Source organism: Solenopsis invicta, chromosome 11 (assembly GCF_016802725.1).
Source record: "Solenopsis invicta isolate M01_SB chromosome 11, UNIL_Sinv_3.0, whole genome shotgun sequence".
NCBI lineage: Eukaryota > Metazoa > Arthropoda > Insecta > Hymenoptera > Formicidae > Solenopsis > Solenopsis invicta.
Genome location: NC_052674.1, coordinates 13,133,004 through 13,151,948, shown reverse-complemented (window position 1 = coordinate 13,151,948; position 18,945 = coordinate 13,133,004). Strand labels below are relative to the sequence as shown.

General features: G+C 43.4%; 2 protein-coding genes across 2 annotated transcripts; both read right to left on the bottom strand.

Annotated features, from left to right (window-relative positions):
* Positions 1–14,457: 14,457 nt before the first annotated feature.
* Positions 14,458–15,417, bottom strand: LOC105204419. Its single transcript, XM_011173488.2, has one exon. It carries the CDS (start codon positions 15,415–15,417, stop codon positions 14,458–14,460), a length of 960 nt encoding a protein of 319 aa, XP_011171790.2.
* A 1,617-nt stretch (positions 15,418–17,034) lies between these two features.
* LOC105204420 lies at positions 17,035–17,811 on the bottom strand. The gene has a single exon (XM_011173489.2). It carries the CDS (start codon positions 17,809–17,811, stop codon positions 17,035–17,037), a length of 777 nt encoding a protein of 258 aa, XP_011171791.2.
* Between the last annotated feature and the right edge of the window lie 1,134 nt (positions 17,812–18,945).

Genomic DNA, 18,945 nt, shown 5'->3' with positions numbered 1-18,945 from the left:
GGCGCGCATACGTCTACGCGGCCATGGCTGGGGCTCTGTATGGAGCCCCAGTCTGGTTCCGAGAGGCACTGGCCAGCCGCCGCATACAAGACGTGCACGGAGTGCAACGGCGGCTGGCGCGAAGGATTGTGCGCGCGTACCGCACCGCCCCTGGCGCGGCGACTATGGTACTGGCGGGGCTCCCCTCGGCGAAATTCACGACCGACGCTTTGGCATGGTCATACGCCAGAGCGAAGGCCGTCCGCCTGCAGGGGGAGTGGTTACCCCCAGGGTCGCCGCGCTACTACGTGAGAGGGCACGCCGGCGGGCAATGAGAGCTTGCCGAAACAGCCACGCCAACGACCCGCCGGCGGCTGGATCTCGGATCTTGGAGGCTGTCCTACCCCACTTGGACGAATGGGTGGGCCGCCCTTAGTGCGGTCTGTCTTACCAGACGACACAGGTGCTCACCGGGCATGGCTGCTTCGGTGAGTACCTGTACAAGATACTCAAGGAGCCGACGACGCAGTGCCACCACTGCGAGGCGGACCGGGACTCCGCGCAGCACACGCTGGAACACTGTCCAGCGTGGGAGGAGCTGCGCGGAGTCCTGCGAGAAGAAATCGGCAACGACCTCTTCCTGCCATCATTAGCCAGATGGTCAGTAGGGAGATGGCATGGGTCGCGGTCTCCTCCTTCTGCGAGCAAGTAATGCGGCAGAAGGAGGAGGCCGAAACGAGAAGAGAGAGGAGGCCGAAACGAGAAGAGAGAGGAGGCCGAGGGAACGCATGCCCCCCGGCGAAGGTAACGATGGTAGGGCTGGCGGGGACGGGTACCATGACCCACCTTGGCTCCCTCCCCGGCCGCCCCGAAGAAGAAGGCCTGCCCCCCGCCCCCCGGGCCTACGCGGCCTGTCTGCAAAAAGACGGCGGGGGGCCAGCAGATCAGCAGCTGTCGCCCCCTCCCTCCCACAATTGAGGAGGAGGGGAGCGACAGCGCCAATATGGAAAGGAGGAGACAACCCTTCTCCCCTGCGGCTACCGGCCCCGCCTTTGGGACACGCAGCCGCGGAAGGAGGGCTCCTCACACCGGTGAGCCCGGCGAGGCCGATCTGACCTAACAGTCCGGGGGGAGCGACCCTGCGGCATAACGTAGAGCCGCTCCCCCCCACTGCCTCGCCGGGGCGGGGTGAGAGGGAAGGGTCTTCTTCCCCCCCCCAGGGCAGAAAGTAGGGCCGCGCCGCTGTCAGCGCGGCGCAAAGAGGCCCGGGAACCATCCGGCGGGGGCCGGATCCCCGGGCCTGTACCACCAACTTTAACAGGGGAAGAGGCGGGGGAGAGATGGTGTCCCTCTCCCCCGACCTAGGGCAGACTAGGCCCTTAAGCCCTGCCAGGGGCGCCTATCACTAAGGCGCCCCTGGCGAGACGAGTCGGCCGTCAAAGGCCGACTGGGTCCGGGGGGTTCCGGAAGTATGCTGCACGTGTTCCCGGAGCCCCCCAGTCATGGACCAGGGCAGGACACCCGGAGAGGTTTTAGTGGGTAGGCCCTCGCCGGCACGTCGCCGGCGGGGAAGAGCCCCACATAACCACCAGGCCTCCCCCGAGGCCTGGGGTATGCGGTAACGCATTTCCTGTCTGTGAACAAAAAAAAGAGGAGGCTTACTGTTTCGAGATGGACAATGAAACCACGACGTACAGTCGTGGTCCTTGCGCGCTCTACTTAGATCGCGGGATGGCGCCACCTCCCCGAGATTCTTATCGCGAAATCCTTAAGTTATTCAAAATAGCCGTAGCGCTGAAGATATCCGGGAGGGGAGCGCTCGCGATTCCCGTTTTATTGCGCGGGTACGGCGATACGAGTCGTTCGTTTCCGGCTTCTTCTTCCTTCTTCTTCCTCGAGTCGTCGGAGCAGAAACACGCATTCAGTCCATGTGTCAGTGTACCGAGATTCGATACCACTCTAAGTTTGCGATCGTACTTTTGGACTCACGCGAGTGACATAAAAGTAATCGCGTCTAACGACCGCGCGTTGTCGTAAGTGAGGAGGAAGCCGGAGCAAACTCGCGAGCTCTGAACCGGCTCGTGTTCGCCGTCGGTGCCGAGAGTCACGCGGTGATATCGTGATCGCACAGCAGCGCGGCAGCGAGCGCGCTCGAACCGCGGTTGCTCCGAAGATTCTCCGTTTGGCGAGAATCGAACAATCGTAACTTGTGAAATGCGCTCTTCGCACTCGCCCGCGCGGTAGGGACTTGTACATGAGATTTCCGACGGCGAGATCTCTCGGCGCGCACTCTTGCGATCTCCGTTTGGCGAGATTCCAATGGTCACGCCATTACCGCGTGGCACGTAACTATATTTTCATTCGAAGTTTCGATCACGTTGGTGATCTAGTAGTGTATCAGTGACAATAATCGATAAATATATTTAACTGTTGACTCCCGTGAATTATCAAAATAGTTATTTCACCGATCTCAATCTCCCTGTAATCGTCACGATCCTTATCGTCTCGTGCGAGACGAGTACCGGCGCCTAGCCTTTTCGTATCTTTCCTCCTTTACCCTTCTACTCCAAAATCAAGTGCGGCGACTTACTATCGCGTTCGCACACTTACAAAGTCGTGCGTACCAACCTTGCCCGCGCCTTCAACCGGCAAGAACGACATTACAATTTACGAAGACGCGCGTGAAAGTCGGCATTAGATGACGTGTGGAAACGAGAACATCTTTTGTCCAATAAGGGCCAGGAGTTTAACGTCAAGCTAGCCCCTAAGTATGCCGGACCGTTTGAAGTCCGCAAGATACATTCACCCGTAATCGTGGACATCCGAGGTCAACAAGGGAAATGGCACCGTCGAGTACAGGACCTCAAGCTCGGTTCACGAGAGACAGCTACCGAACACACGGATTCCGAAGACAATGAGGACGGACAAAACGATCGCACCAAGGAAGCAGACGACGACTGAGCAGACGACGACCGAGCAGACAATAACCACAGCAACCATGAGGAAGCGAAAACCGATGCTGATGACCCTGCCAGGAATTGAGCACGTGAAAATTACGCCCAGAAATCATGCCGTCCCTAGGGAAGGAGCACCCTCTCTCAGGTCCAAAGAGGTATATAAGGCGGGCTGGCAAACCACGAAATTGCAAAACGTTATCTCTGAAAATGGAGCAACTGAACGCACTGCTCACCGAGCCAGTCAACGACGAAGAGGCGCTATGGTTTCAGGTCATGACCATGGCACCCCTACGCTCCGACCTATTTCCGATGACGGCCGACCACCAGCTAACCGGAACTGCACCACTACCTGTTACCGAGTCGGGCAACAGGAGCATCCTCTCGGGCAGAAGACTTCCGACGACCAAACGCCTGAAGACTCGAGGCATCAGTGTGCAAAAACCGCCGTACGCACTCATCGAGGAGGTTAAAAGAACAGGCCCCCGTCAGTGCTTCGTTCGAGCCGCACCAGCACCTAAAAGGGATGCCCCGGTGATAGGAGTACGCATGTAGCGGTCATCTGCTACAAACGCTAGGAAGCTCGCTGCGCTCCTAGCAGAACCCTCATCACGGCCAGGCAAAACACGATTGCAACGGGCACTCTCCACAGCTGGGGAGACGGCAGCCGCAACCACACCGCCGACCGACTTCTCAGCAGCCTCGCCGGTCAACGCAATCACCCGCGTTCCATCCTCAATGCCAAGGCAACCAGATCACGCCAAGGCAAAGGCTAGCATGCTGTCGATATTTGGGGACACGCTCTCCGACTTGGAGGAGGAGAGCGGTCTAGTACCTACACCTTGCAGCACGAAAAAGGCCACGCCTGATACGGTCTCCGCACCTCCGAGCGGACCCTGCAACCGCGGATAAATTTACCCGTGGTCACATTAGACAGACTCCCAAGTGAAGGGGAGCCCCCCGTAGAACATTCTCCAAAGGCAAAAATGGACCCGCAAACCAAGGGAAACACCCCGGAAACCAACCAAGTGAACGTGAAAACCGGTTCAGAAGCAACGGAAACCACAACTACCACGGAATCTCATAACGATCGCAATGCTGTGCCAGTCGACCACACCAGGAAGATCGACACGACAAAGCATCACCAGGAAAAGAGGGAGACCCGGACAGCAACCAAATACTGTTCGACAAACCAAATTAATAAAACTAAAGCTAAGTTAAGACCACCACAAATCCATTTATCACGTTTCAAATATCTATTTATACAACAACACATTACAAAGATAACTGGATTAATAAGTTAAATTTTAACATATATACACATTCTTTTTTCTTATTTTATGTTATTTCATTTTATTTTTATATTATAAGAATAAAAGACTAATTCAAACAAGCTTTCCCGCGCATAACTATGGCAGCACCGCTATATTGCAAGGCGCATTAATACATGGCGACCAAAATAGGGGCCTAGAGGAGAGACGCCAAGCGTCGCCATATTACAAGTTAGTTGGTCCCGGACCACGAAGCAAGACACATCGGTGTCATCGCACATCGGTGCGAATGATGCAAGATTGCATCATCTCGAGCATAATGCGTAATCGTGTTATAATTAAGAAGGCTACTTTATTGTGATACGGGACATTATACACGCGAGATCAGACAATGTAAAAGACAGTTAATTTTTATATACAATCAGTGTGTGCAATAAATATATTACTCGTGTGAACTTGTCATGAGTCTTTCGCATACCCAACACGAGAAGTCCCGTTCCTATGCGCGCATCTAAAACAATAAATGTACAGATATTGAACGCAGTGCACAATTGATAACAATTTAACTTACCTGTGTACCGACGAATATTACGCAGCGGCGTAATCAATCCCACGACGACCGTGGACAGGAGGGACGAGCCTGGCCAATCACGTACGAGGATTCCTGAAACAGAGAAAGGGACACAGATAATCAATTACCTTGATAATTAGAAGGTCAAATTACCTGGCGACCGTGAGATCTTTGCAGAATTCATCCGAAAGGTAAGTGAGATAACCTGTAAAGTGAAAACACAGAAATTAATGTCCGTTCGTCCGGTCACAACTCTCCGTGGAAATCGCAGCCACGACAACACGCCAACCAGCCAACCAGCTAACACCGGCGGATCACACCACCGCAACAGAGAGCACCACCACGAGATCCAGGACATCACCTACAACACCACCAGCCACCATCGATGCCCCGCGGGCAAACCTACCGTCAGTGCCAGTGAGAGTGAGCCAAGACCTCGTGATTGACGTGCCATACCACGCAGCCTAAATCTCGCAAGTATACAAAGTGCGCCTCGCAACCCGCCGCTATACACTGCGTTTTGACCGCGCCGGCCGTTGCCACTACGTGCAGAAATTCCCGGCGTAGTGGCCGAAATTCGCCACTTGAACGGGGAGGGGTGATGTAACGATACGCCCCTCCATCGTCCGCGCGCCTCCGTTCCGTTCACCGAACAACGAACACCGAGCGTAGCGAGAGACGTGCGCGCCTTTGCCATGCGACCACGCGACGACACGCGCGCCGACCGTGGCGTTCCACAACGCTCCTACTCCGGCTTGGCGCGGATTGGCTCGCCCAGCCGCGCGTTTGGATATATAAGCCGACAGTGTAAACGCACAAGGCAGATCCATTCGACTACCCAACCTGTCCAGTGACCAAGCATTCTTGATCGCTCCCTGAAGACGAGCATTCTTGTCGCTCTCCTGCTCCTCGACGGGCATTCCCGTCGCTATCCTCGGTTGAGTATTCTCGACCAGTCGACTCCGATATTCTCGACGAGCATTCTCGTCATTATTACCGGCCGAGCATTCTCGACCAATCACGTCCGAGATATTCAACGAGCATTCTCGTCACTATCACCGGCCGAGTATTCTCGACCAATCGCCGTCGTCCTCGAATACCTTCGTTGCCACACCGACACTTGGCCAAATTTTTGTAACTTAGCCATTGGCAAAGCATCCGCGTTCTGTCAATCGAGCGCCCAGTTGGACAGGGCGCGCTCGGGCGAATCGCGGAGACGAACGCATCGGCGACGGTTCTCACTCACGGTGCCCCACGCGCACGCACTCACACGAGCGCGCTAGCCAATTCTGTCACGCTCCGTGACTCCCTGACCGTACGGGCAAACAACTCGCGTAACCGACTTACCAGTATTTCGCAAATTCATTTTAATTTCCGTTAGTAAGTTCTTATGTTCAATTAAGTATCGTGAACGCACTTTTGGTCTCCGTTCGCGCGTTATCCCGGAATAATTCCGTTGAGTATCAGCTATTGTTTTAGCACTTGCGGGCCGTTCTCTCTTTTTTGTTTGCTCTGTCTGTTCTATTTTACGCTCTAATTATTTTGTTAGCGATCTTATTCGCAATCTCAGCGACTCGCTCCGTGTGTAATATTATTTCGATATCGACGGTTTACTTTGTTAGCGACACTGTTTTGACTCTACTTTATTTTGCAATAAATCAATTTATATTTTTTCAACTACATCACTGGGTATAATCAATTCGAACATCTGACCAACCGACGAGCTTATCCGGACCGATCCCGAACTTCCTACACCGCACCATTTACACCGGGGGGAAATCGCATACCGTTACAACTATATATAATTATGTATGAAATATTTTTACTGGAAGTGAGAAAGATAAAGAAATAAATTAAAATTAAAAGTTGGTTCTTTAATGTTTTATAAATAATAATAAAATTATGCGCTTTGGATAAATGTTCCACCGTTAAATAAATTGGTGGTTCTGAAAAGAATTATTTAATAATACTGAAACCAACTCAATAGTCGGTCCAGTATCCTCCTCGTGCAACCACTTGCTGCAATCTCCTCTCTACTGAGTCATTTAGATGTGCAAAATATTAAGGCTTACACCTCAAATTTTCCCATGAGTTTCTCGCGTGAGCAACCAGATGTTATTTAGTTATCTCATGTCCAGTATCCTATGAATTTGCAATTATTCCCTAAACATTTTCTATTAAATTGAGATCTGAGGATTTGACTGGCCAATCGAGAACTTCAATCTCTGGATGTTGAGCGAACCATTTTTTTACTATGTGGGCGGTATGGACAGCACTATTGTTTTGAACTAACCGAAATGTCGGCATATCTTCTTCAATGTATATTCTGCGAACGCTGTGGAGCAACACGTTCTCCAGAATATCCACAAATTCTAAAGCATCCGTATGCGTCGACACTTTAATTAATTCTCTCGGACAATGAGCACTTATACACCCCTACATTGCACAACTGATACGTCTACTTCTCCCGTAAGGAATTACATATTTGGGATCATGGCGACAATTTTTCGGTCTTCACACCCGTAAACGACGATCATCCGCCGAACAAAATACCTTCTTGTCAGTTCAGATAGTTCTATTCCAATCTTTAGATAAAGTTTTATTTAATTGATGCAGCGCAAAAGCGACACGATCATCGCGATGTTTCCTCGTTAGAGGAATTCTACGTGCGGCATAATGACAATCCACGTTTGCTTTGTGTAAACGCCTTTGCGCTGTCCAGTTACATATCTGTAAATCAAGTTGATTTATAAAATGTGACACTAGAAGAAAAAGTTCAGCATTTACTTGATTGATTAAGGCTACATTTTCTTCGACAGTCGTTGATCGCTGTCCACGGTTGTGTTTCCGTTTGTCGTCTATTTTTTCTCTTACTCCTTCTTACTAACTTTAATCCATTTTTGCACATTCGATTCATGGAATTTGACAAGCGATTTCTCGCGTGCCTATTCTAGCTTCTCACAATCCGATAATGCGACCACGTTCAAATAGATCGCTTGCCATGGTTGCACGAGAACGAATGAATATTAGACGAGAACTTAAAACAAATAAATAGACTCTTTTTCATGCTAATAAGAGATGCAAGAAAACTTCCGCAGAATTGCGTGGGTTTTCTTGCATCTCTTACTAGCATGAAAAAGGAATATAAACAAAATACAATCGCTGAGCATCTATTCACCTGAAGATTGGAACAGAACTATTTGGACTGACGAGAAGGTATTTTGTTTGGCGGATGATTGTCATTTAGGGTGCGGAGACCGGAAAATTGTCGCCATGACCTCGTATATGTAGTTCCTTACGGGAAAAATGAGTAGAATACTGGACCGACTATTGAGTTGGTTCCAGTATTGTTAAACGATTCTTTTCAGAACCACCAATTTATTTAACGGTGGAACATTTATCCAAAGCGCATAACTTAATTATTATTTAAAAACCATTAAAGAACCTACTTTTAATTTTAATTTATTTAATTTTAATATATACAATTTTAATTTATTTCTTTATCTTTCTCACTTCCAGTAAAAATATTTCATACATAATTATATATAGTTATACATAAATATGTAGACTAATAAGGTAATAAACATAAATATTATAATAATTATACTTGATCTATAAAATTAAGGGAAAGTAAAGTTATTGTACGCTTCGTGGTTTGACATCTTTCCGATGAATAGAGATTATATCACGACAATATTTATAGGCTGAAAGTAGTTTTTAAATATATAACCATACGTTATATCATTTAAAAACGTAGTCAATTGAAAATAAGAAAAAGTAAAATCATTATTTTTATTGCGATTTCGCCGTTCAGAAAATAAGGCAATAAGTCCGTATTTTTACTTTATTCATTTAATCTTGTTATACCTAACAAAAGTACGTTTTTTCCTACGTTCTTTGAGCTATTGTTTATTAAATTTACTTAAATAGTCATCAAGTAATTGTTTTTTTATCAAATCTGGTCCGCCATGGACAATTTTACGCATCCACCTTAAAAGGCGTGAGATCACGTAAGACCAACTATAATGTCACTAGTACGGTGTAGTGTAGTGTAGTATAGTATAGTGCAGCTAAAAGAATGGACTATAACCTCCGCGTACATTTATCCAACCGCACGTACAATTACCCAAGGCGCGAGAAATTTTTTTTGTTTATCCACTTGCCTTTTTTGTTGAATATAGCATTACCAAAAAAAAATTGTTCAATATGACAATACATAATGATAACAAAATGTTTCAAGTTTCTATTTTTGTACTCGTATCGATTTCAACTTCAAAAATTACTTTACTGCGATAAATTTCCCTTAGGTGCTGCAATTTACTTACTTTCCCCATATTCATGTCTGTTCCAAGCGGGCGCGTGCCTTATCTTTACCAACTCAGCGTCGGAAAGTCAAGCTACCTACTATGACCCTTCAAATTGTTACACTGCACTGTACCTTAACGAACATAGTAAAAAGATTATTATTACGTTTCATGCCACGTGCTCTTAATTTATTGTCCAGGAACATTTCTACTGAATCATTTTTGAAAATCGCTTTGTATTTCTTATTCATACGCGCTCCGACAGAAAAAAGATTTTTATCTAATTCGGGCACATAAAGCACATCTTCTAATTTGCCATTTAGCCACTGATCGTTGACTAGCCTCTTTATGTGTCTTCCACGGTGCCTTGTCCATGCACTTTGCACATTGTGCCATCGCCCAATGTAACGTGCTCATCTTCACAAACTTGAAGGCTAGAAATCTAGTCAGACCGAAACGTCATGTGTTTTGACGCTTCGCTACCAAAAATCCAGACTTTCTTTGTCTCTAGATTTAGAAACTCTTTTTCAGTGATTTTATCCGAGAAGGCTGTCTCAGTGCTAGAATCATTATTCTTTTTCTGTTTGTCCTTGCTTCTGTATCCTCGATCTTTGTCTCTCCAGCTGTAATGATCTACGTCTCTTTTACTGTTGTGGTCTTTGTCTCTTCGACTATGGTTATTTTCGTCTTTTTGGCCTCTTTGATCTTCATCTCTTTTCTTAATTCAGCATTCTCTTATGTAATGTCCAACTTTGTGACAGTAAAAGCATTCATGCTTTTTCCTTGAGCGTTCCGTCGTTTTCTCTGTTCCTTTGTATCGTGTCTTGCTCGTCTTCAAGTTCACGGCGGCGAGTGCAGTGCTTGCCTCGTCCGTCGCGGTCATTCTAGCCTTTTCTTTTATGAGAAGTTCTCTGAGTTTGTCAATCGTCTAATTTTCGCTTTCGACACTGTCCTACGCGGTTACAAGCGCGCTGGATTTTTTAGTCAAGTTTCCTAAAATTTTAGCCAACATGGTTACGTTCGAAACGGTTTCACCGACATTATGCAATTGACGCGCCATATTTTCTATCTTTACTACGTATTGCGCGACGTTATCTCCCGACGCCATCTTGTAGTCGTAAAAACGTGTCATCATTACTAACTTATTTGACTCACTCTTTTGATCATGAACAGCGCTTAGCTTGTTCCACATCTCAGCCGCGGTTTTGCATGTTAGCAAAAACTGTAGTTGTGGAGCTTCGATCGTCAATGAGATAATTACCATTACCTTAATGTTGTCTCTGTTCGGTTTTCTGCGCTTTGATTGTCGTCTTCTCTCTCTTCTTCGTTCCGTTGACAATACTCGTCAGTCCATTTGCGAAAATCGGTCTCATCTGGAATTTTCCGGCTTGAAAGTTTGTTCCGTTGAACTTTGCAATGCTCCTCAAGTCGATCGTTGTGTCAGACATGTCTCTCGCGTTTTTATAACAGAGCTCTGAGTCCGTCAAGTGGGCCTGGGCCCATAACCTGTTGTAACTGTATGTTTATTGCAACACAAAAGGTGCGTAAACAGCACACGCATAAGCAGAGTATTACAGGGCTTTTATCTGACACAAATATACAATATGTTCATTTGCTAGATAAATTAACAATCAATGTGATATACGCGCAAGATCAATCAAGACAATATACGCACATACGTAACGATAAGCGGATGGAACCGAAGAGAGAAAAGAAGGCGAGCTAGTCACATGCGCCAGTATCTTGACGCGCACGCGTACCTGTATGATGGCGCTGCATAAGTTACCTACATAAATGAACAGACTAAATAGCGGTTTAAGAAACACAACTAAAATGAACAATCTTAACAAGAACCTTATGTAAATCAAGATGGCGATTTTATACTGGTAGTTTATTAGTCCAGTAGTCTTATGCTATATTTATGCCATATGTATTGTACAGTTGTGAGCTAAAAGGTTGCAACACATTTTCTTTGATGGTTTTTGGAATGTAGACTTGCTTATCGATCAGCGAACATAATTGATTGGATCCACATATAAGAACCAATTACGTTCGCCGTTCGATGAGGAAATCTACATTCCAAAAACCAAAGAAAATGTGTTGCAACCTTTTAGCTCACGACTACATATACTATGTATTTTATGTGCGAATAGCTTAAGAATAACCATACCCTATAAAATCCCTATAAATTAAAGTTTTATTTTATTTATCCCTGGATCCCAGATAATCTTTAAAATCCCCAAATTTAGGGATATATATCTGTATATGGCAACACTGTTTGGTGCTCGGCTCTGTCGATGGCTACGTTTTGAAATTCACTATCAGTACTAAAAATATATAGTTTACGTTACGTAAATTATAGATTTGCAATACTGACAGTGAATTTCAGAACGCAGCCGATGTAGGATATAGGCAGTAGACGTAGATTAAATTAGGTAAGTATGCTTTTTTTATTATTAATACCTATTAACTAATTTAAATTTTTTAAATATAATTAAAAATAAATTCCGAAATTGGTAAAGGAGCCATTAAAAAAAAAAAAGAATTTTATCTCATTTGATTGTGAAGGAATCTAAATGTACCTTTATTTCTCTGAATTTGATACTTCACTGAAGTTACGTGCACGGCCAAGCGCGAGAAAACGCGTCCCGAACGGTAACACTGACCGTGAGCGCGCGACGTCACAAATTCATTACATCACTTCGCTTGCAGAAAACGCTCAAGAAATGAATCGGATCAACCGCGAGCGCGCTGATAGCGCCGTGAGCGCGAATAGGACCGCAGCCCTGGTCAGAAAATTAGAGAGTACAAAAATTAAAGATGCTTGCGAACCAAGCATGCTTATTCCCACCGCGAAGAATAGGCTGATTTTTCTCGGTCCGCAAAGCTCCTTACATTTGTTCCGCGGCTACATTTGATTCAGTGACTGAAGTCGGCTTACAAGTTACTTGTAAGCAGCGCTGTCAGAAACATCGAATTACAGCAATTGAAAATTATTCGTATAGTGACTGCAAGTTGCCATAATTTTTTATCCATGGCTTCGGTGGTCTTCGTCGTGATCTGGTGTTATAGAGAGAGTTTGCCACTTCCTCTATCATAACGGAGGAAAAGCTACACCACGGCTTGTGCAAATCGTGACTCAGCTGAATATCGGATCGACGATGGCCGGACAATTAATTGTTACGATTACATTATGTTAGTCGATATTTGTATTATGTTGAGAATGACTCCAAAGAGAGTCGAAACGTCCATTTTGTTTGTTAATTGACATATAGAATAAACTTTTTCTTGTGCGTACTGATAACAGCGCTGACTCTCATTAACCTTGACAATATTTTTCGTTTAAATCTCGAAAGTCTTTTTAATTTGTAATAGAAATTTTATTGTTAATATTTATAGAAATATCGTAACTTTGCTGCTATTTTACACATTTTGTAGCTTGATTGTAAAAAAGGTAAAATAATCTATATTTTGATAATTTGTAATGATCACTATATTATTAAAATTAGATTAAGAAATTCAAACAACTTTGAGTTCTTATTTGTAAATTAATTAAATAAGGTTTTACACAAAGCTCGACTCTCCTACATCGCACCATGTTTTAGTCTTTTAAATCGCACTATTGCTTTGATCGTGGTTATACATATAAAACCAAATATAATAATCATACAGAGCATACAATGTAACAATATTGCCGTAATGTAGACATGTTACTGCAATATTATTAAAAAATTATCAAAATGATAACATTAACAAAAATTATAATTAGTTTATAGTATTTATCTTCAATATTAATTAAATTTTGCTTATCTAACGCATTTTTGCTTGAGAAAAAAGAATCTAGCAGAAAAAGTTTCGTTTTACTCCAGGAAGAGTAATATTAACTTGTGGTACGATTTAGGAGACCGGTTGCCTAAAGCGTACTATTTAAAAGTTTATTAAAAATCGTCATTTATGACGATACATAAAATTTTGAAAAAAATACATATGAAAGACAAAATGTTGTACTTTATTATGAAATAAGAAAATTAAAAATATTCCTCATAATTTCTGAGTTATAAGTCTTATAACGCACTTTTCCTACATTTGAAATCACGACGCAATATCGCTGCCCGCGGCTCGTTTAGCATATGGCAAAGGAGCGCGGTTCTTAATACTACGGGAAAGAAGGGGGGGACGCAATCATAACGCCAGAACTAAGTTGAGTAATTAATGATAATATATTTCATACAGCGACAGACGCGGTTCATTTAACAATACTTTAGAGTGAAACAAACAAACTGTCAATAACTTTACAACAAACAATAGGCAGAGGAAATATTAGTAAGTCGGAAGGAAGATAGAGATGAACGGCGGTGTGTAAAATCGACAGCGGTGTAATTTGCACGATTCAAAATGCTAACGGTGAGAAAAACGACGGAGATTGATAATGCTTAACGGCGGATTTTGTCACGGAATTCGCGGTACATTGACTTTTGTAACATAGACGCACGCGGTACGTACAATAATTCTCTCGTACCCGAATCTCGCACAATCTTACGTAATTCTCGCACGGGTATAAAGCTCCTCACGTCGGCGATTGACGGTTAACAAGTGCGGCAATTAATCTTTCGGCATCCCTGTAGCCGGTGCGACTCGCGGTAATTTCGCAAAGCGACGAATCGCGCGGAAACGGATCGCCTCGAGTCTTGTGGAGGTCGGGCCGCGCAAATTCCACGCACCGAGCTACTTATACGACTTCTCATAATCGGTCGAACTCCTCTTGATAACCGACGCGATCACGACCAAGTTCCGATAAACAAAATCGACACGATACAGAAATCTCTCACAAACGTAGATACGGTACAGTACGTAAATCTTTCGTAACACTAATGGTACACTGTCGGCGCGCGCGTATCTCCGAGAGAGACTTACTGCAAAATCCGAATTGCGGTCGATCCCTCTAGAAGCTTTGCTATTGCGACGGTAAATCGGAATCGCGGAATAGCTTCGTGTTATTTACAGTATGCGGTACTAATTGCTCGCGGCAACGGAGATCGACCCTCACCCGGTGTTAATAATATTTCGGATGGATGCTGGGTTTCTTTTCTTGGTATTAAGAGAGCACACGTTTCGTTTGATTAACTTTTATTTGCCATGTTGGACAAGTCTCTTTCTTCCCGTTACGTCACATAAAGACGCGCGCACGAATACCAACCGAAGGAAAATCCTTAAAGACTCTAACATATTCTCCCCGGCATTGAAAGTGTATCTTTCAATAATAGTTTCTGTGGACTGTAATGACTAATATAATGAACAAACTGTAGTAAAATAATCTTTAACTCTAATTAATTATAAACTAATACATTATTATATTTAAATTGAAAACAATCGTAAATCTAACGCAAAGTGATATAATTAATGTTTGGCTTAATACATTCTTCTATGGGCAACGGACAGAGCTTCGCGGCAGTGATGCGTACGCTTCCAATAGAAGTTTTTACGGTCGCAACTCGCACGGCCTGATCTCGTCCAGGATGCACTGAAGTTATGCGCCCCATCCTCCATTTGAATGGTGGTAAGTTTTCATCTTTAATAAGTACCAGCGCACCTTCCGTCAATTTGTTAAATGGCTTCTTCCATTTTGTACGTTGTTGGAGCTCCGAAATATATTCCTTGCTCCATCTCTTCCAGAAGTGTTGCTGTAATTTCTGAATTAGTTGCCATCTGGATACTCTAGAGTCAGGTACATGTGTTAGATCTGGATTGGCCACTGCATTGAGAGTCTTGCCAATCAAAAAGTGAGCAGGGGTAAGAGGAACAAGATCATTGGGATCTGTTGACAATGGGGTTAATGGTCTAGAATTTAAGATTGCTTCTATTTGAGTAAGCAATGTATAAAACTCCTTAAACGTCAATGACGAACTGCTTGAAACGCGTTTTAAATGATATTTTGTAGACTTTAATCCAGCCTCCCACAATCCTCCGAAATGAGGAGAGTAGGCTGGAATAAAGTGCCATGTGATGCCTGTATTACTAATATGCTCGCTCAGGGTGAGCTGTTCCTTTATTAAAAGTTCTGCTAATTCGTTTAATTCTCGATTAGCGCCAATAAAATTGGTCCCATTATCAGAGTAGATATGGGCTGGTTTGCCTCGCCGAGATACAAACCGCCTAAGTGCTGCAATGAACGACTCTGAGGTTGCATCCGAAACCAATTCCAAATGAATGGCCTTAGTTGAGAAATATATAAACAGACAGATGTAGCACTTACTAGTCTTACATCCTCTGCCCTTTCGATCTTTTATCACAAATGGACTCCCGTAATCCACTTCCGTGACGTGGAAGGGTGCAGTCATCGAGACACGAGACTTTGGCAAATCTCCCATTAATATTTGCGTTTGTTCTGGTTTATTTCTAAAGTATCTTATGCATTCATGCACAACCTTTTTTGCGAGATTTCTCCCCCCGACTACTCAGAATTGCTCACGCATGGATGCTAAAAGTACTTGCGGTGCTGCGTGCAGCAGCCGCTGATGCTCATCTATAAACAGTAATTTAGTGAATCGATGCTTTGCCAGCAGAACCATAGGGTACTTTTTGTCATTTGAAAACTCCGAGTTTTTGAGTCTTCCTCCAACTCGTAATATCCCCTCGCTATCTACAAACGGATTGAGAAAATTCAATGTTTTACTTGAAGGAACCATCCTTTCTTCACCTTTCTTTTGAAATTCATTTAGAAAGCATTCACGTTGAACTATTCTTACTAGTGTGTGCAACGATTCTTTCAATTCTATTGCTGACAGAAACTTAGAATTCTGCTTTTCTTTATGCTTACAATTACAGTTAAAACGTTTACAATACGCTATTATACGAATAATTCGCTTTGCACTCGAGATATTTTGTAATATGGACAGCTCTGACGCTTACCCTTCTACTAGTGTACAACAAGTTCCTTTTATATCTGAAACATTAACTTCCATCGTTACACGCGTAAGCCATTCGCTTTCACCTTTTCCTATAAAGAACGGACCGTGCCACCAGAGTTCTGACACTATTAGTTTATCTGAAGCTAATCCACGTGAAAGAAGATCGGCTGGATTGTCTGCGGTTGGAACATGTCGCCATTCGTATGCACTTGTTAATTGGTGTATCTGTGCCACGCGATTTGCTACAAATACTTGTAATAATCTTGGTTCCATCTGTAACCAATTCAGTACTATTGAAGAATCACTCCAACATATGATTTTCGTAAAGGACATTTCCAAACACTGCACAACTTTTGCGACTAGGCGAGCAAGCGCTGCGTGAGAGCTGCACACAACTCTAAACGGGGTATTGTTTGTTGTTTGAGCGGAGCTGCTCTACTCTTGGCACATAATAATCCCGTTTGAATGTTTCCTTCTCGAGATTGAGACCGTATATAAATGCATGTGCCATATGCCTTTTGCGATGCATCTGCAAATGCATGCAATTGAAGGTCTATATAATCCTTACATACACTTTTTCGCGATAGTTTAATCTGATTCAAGAATTGAGTTTGCTTTCGAAACGACAACCATTTATTGTGTAAATCGAGCGGAAGTGATTTGTCCCATGAAAGTTTGTGAAGCCACAAATCCTGCAGTAGAATTTTTGCCGTTACTATGCACGGACTAAGAAGACTTAAAGGGTCAAATATTTGTGCAATCTCCGCCAGAATCTATCTTTTAGTGACTCTAGTTTGATTAAACTCCTGAATCGTGAATCTCAAGGTATCCGAAGGCGTATGCCAAATAGTGCCTAACGTCTTAGTTTGTTCACTATTATTTAGATCAATGTTATTTAGATTGTGTTCTTTCTTTGGAATATCTCTAAGTATCCCCGGCTCATTCGACGCCCATTTCCTTAATTGAAATCCTACCGGCGCCCATTTCCTTAATTGAAATCCTACCGACGCCCATTTCCTTAATTGAAATCCTACCTATATTTCTCAACTAAGTTTCTAAAGTTTGTGCCACGTTTCGTCTTATATCTATCGCTTCTTCGATTGTTTCCGCGCCCGTCAGCAGATCGTCAACGTAGAAGTCCTTTCGAATAATCCTAGCTATTTTTGGCAACCGTTCTTCAATCTGATTGGCTATTTCTAATAAACATCTCGTTGCCAAAAATGGGGAAGACGCCATGCCATAGGTAAGCGTATTCAGTTCAAAGATTTGTACAGGTTCGTTGTCTTGGAAACGCCAAATAATTCTCTGTAGAGAACGTTGATTCGGATTTACTAACACCTGCCGGTACATTTTCTCAATATCACCTGAAATGATATATTGATGAGTTCGGAACCTAATGAGCAATGAGAAGAGATCATCCTGAACTGTGGCGCCTACCATTTGCAAATCATTTATTGAAATACCACTTGAGGATGCTGCTGACGCATCAAATACTACCCGCACCTTTGTGGTCGAGCTATCAGATTTAATCACACAATGATGGGGTAAATAATACGAAACGTTATCTATTATATCCTGTGACACTCGACGCATATGTCCTAATCTCTCATATTCTTCTAAGAATGCTGAATATTGTTCTCTGAGTTTAGGATCTTTTTTTAATTTTCTTTCGAGAGAAATAAAACGTCTTTGAGCTATTTCTTTTGATTCATCAAGTTTACTAACATTTTCCTTCAATGGTATGCTTACTACAAATCTACCCTCTTCGTTGCGGTGTGTATTTTCTATAAAATGTTTTTTACATTCCATTTCTTCATTAGACATTACTTTGCTATTTTCAATCTTTTCAATCTCCCAAAACCGTGTAAGATTTTTATCGATGTCCACTGCTCTACTGAGATTGCATCTAATTGAGTTCGAATATGTGAAATGGACCAACCTCTATCGAACCTAATTTTGTCTTTTGTAGCTTAAGTCGATTGCCGCCAACCTTGAATTGACCTACACAAAGAAGATCCCAGAATCAGTCAGCTCCTATGAGCATATCAATCCTGCCTGGCCTATAAAATTCTGGATCAGCAAGTCTGATGTTGGTAGGAATTTGAAAATCTTGTACATTAATACGTGTTGAGGTAAATGGTAAATGTCCCGTAATTTCTGGAATTACCAAACATTGCATATTAAATTGATAATGATTATGAGATGCTGCTAATTTAACATTGCACTTGTATTCGATGCCAGCTGACATGCCATTTACAGCCTCAATCATCATGCTAACCTTCGACATTTCTAATCCTACTTCTTTACAAAGCTTAGTGGTAATAAGACTAGACTGCGAACCAGGGTCTAAAATAGCACGAGCCTTATGTTTCCTTCCCTGATTATCAACAATGAATATCGACATTGTTGCTAACAAAACACTATGCGAATTGTATTGATGGTGAGAACACAGAACTGAAGAACTTTTTGCCTGTTTAACAGGAGGTGTCTGCGAAGAGTCTGTCGTTTCAAAATGCAGTAGGGTATTGTGTTTCCCAGAACACTGTTTACACAAGCTTGCTCTACAAATTTTAACGAAGTGTCCGGGTTTCATACAATTAAGACATAATTTTGCCGTTTTTAAATGTGCTGCTCTATTTTGCGGCGACAATTCAAGAAACTTTGTACACACTGTTAAATTATGCGCTTCATTGCACATGCTACATTTGTGCTTTTGTATTAAGATTGCTTTTACTTTTGACCGGTCCATTTGCTTCAATTTACAATTTGACTTGTTTTTTAATTCTAACGTTTCCAACAAATCTGCCCGCGCGTTCAAAAATACCATAAAGTCGTTTAACGTGGGAATTTCATTGCCTGCACGTTCTTTTTCCTATGCTCGAGCTGTAGTGCTATCTAATTTAGTCGATATTAAATAGATTAACAAAGTATCCCATTGGTCTTTTGGTTGATCTGATG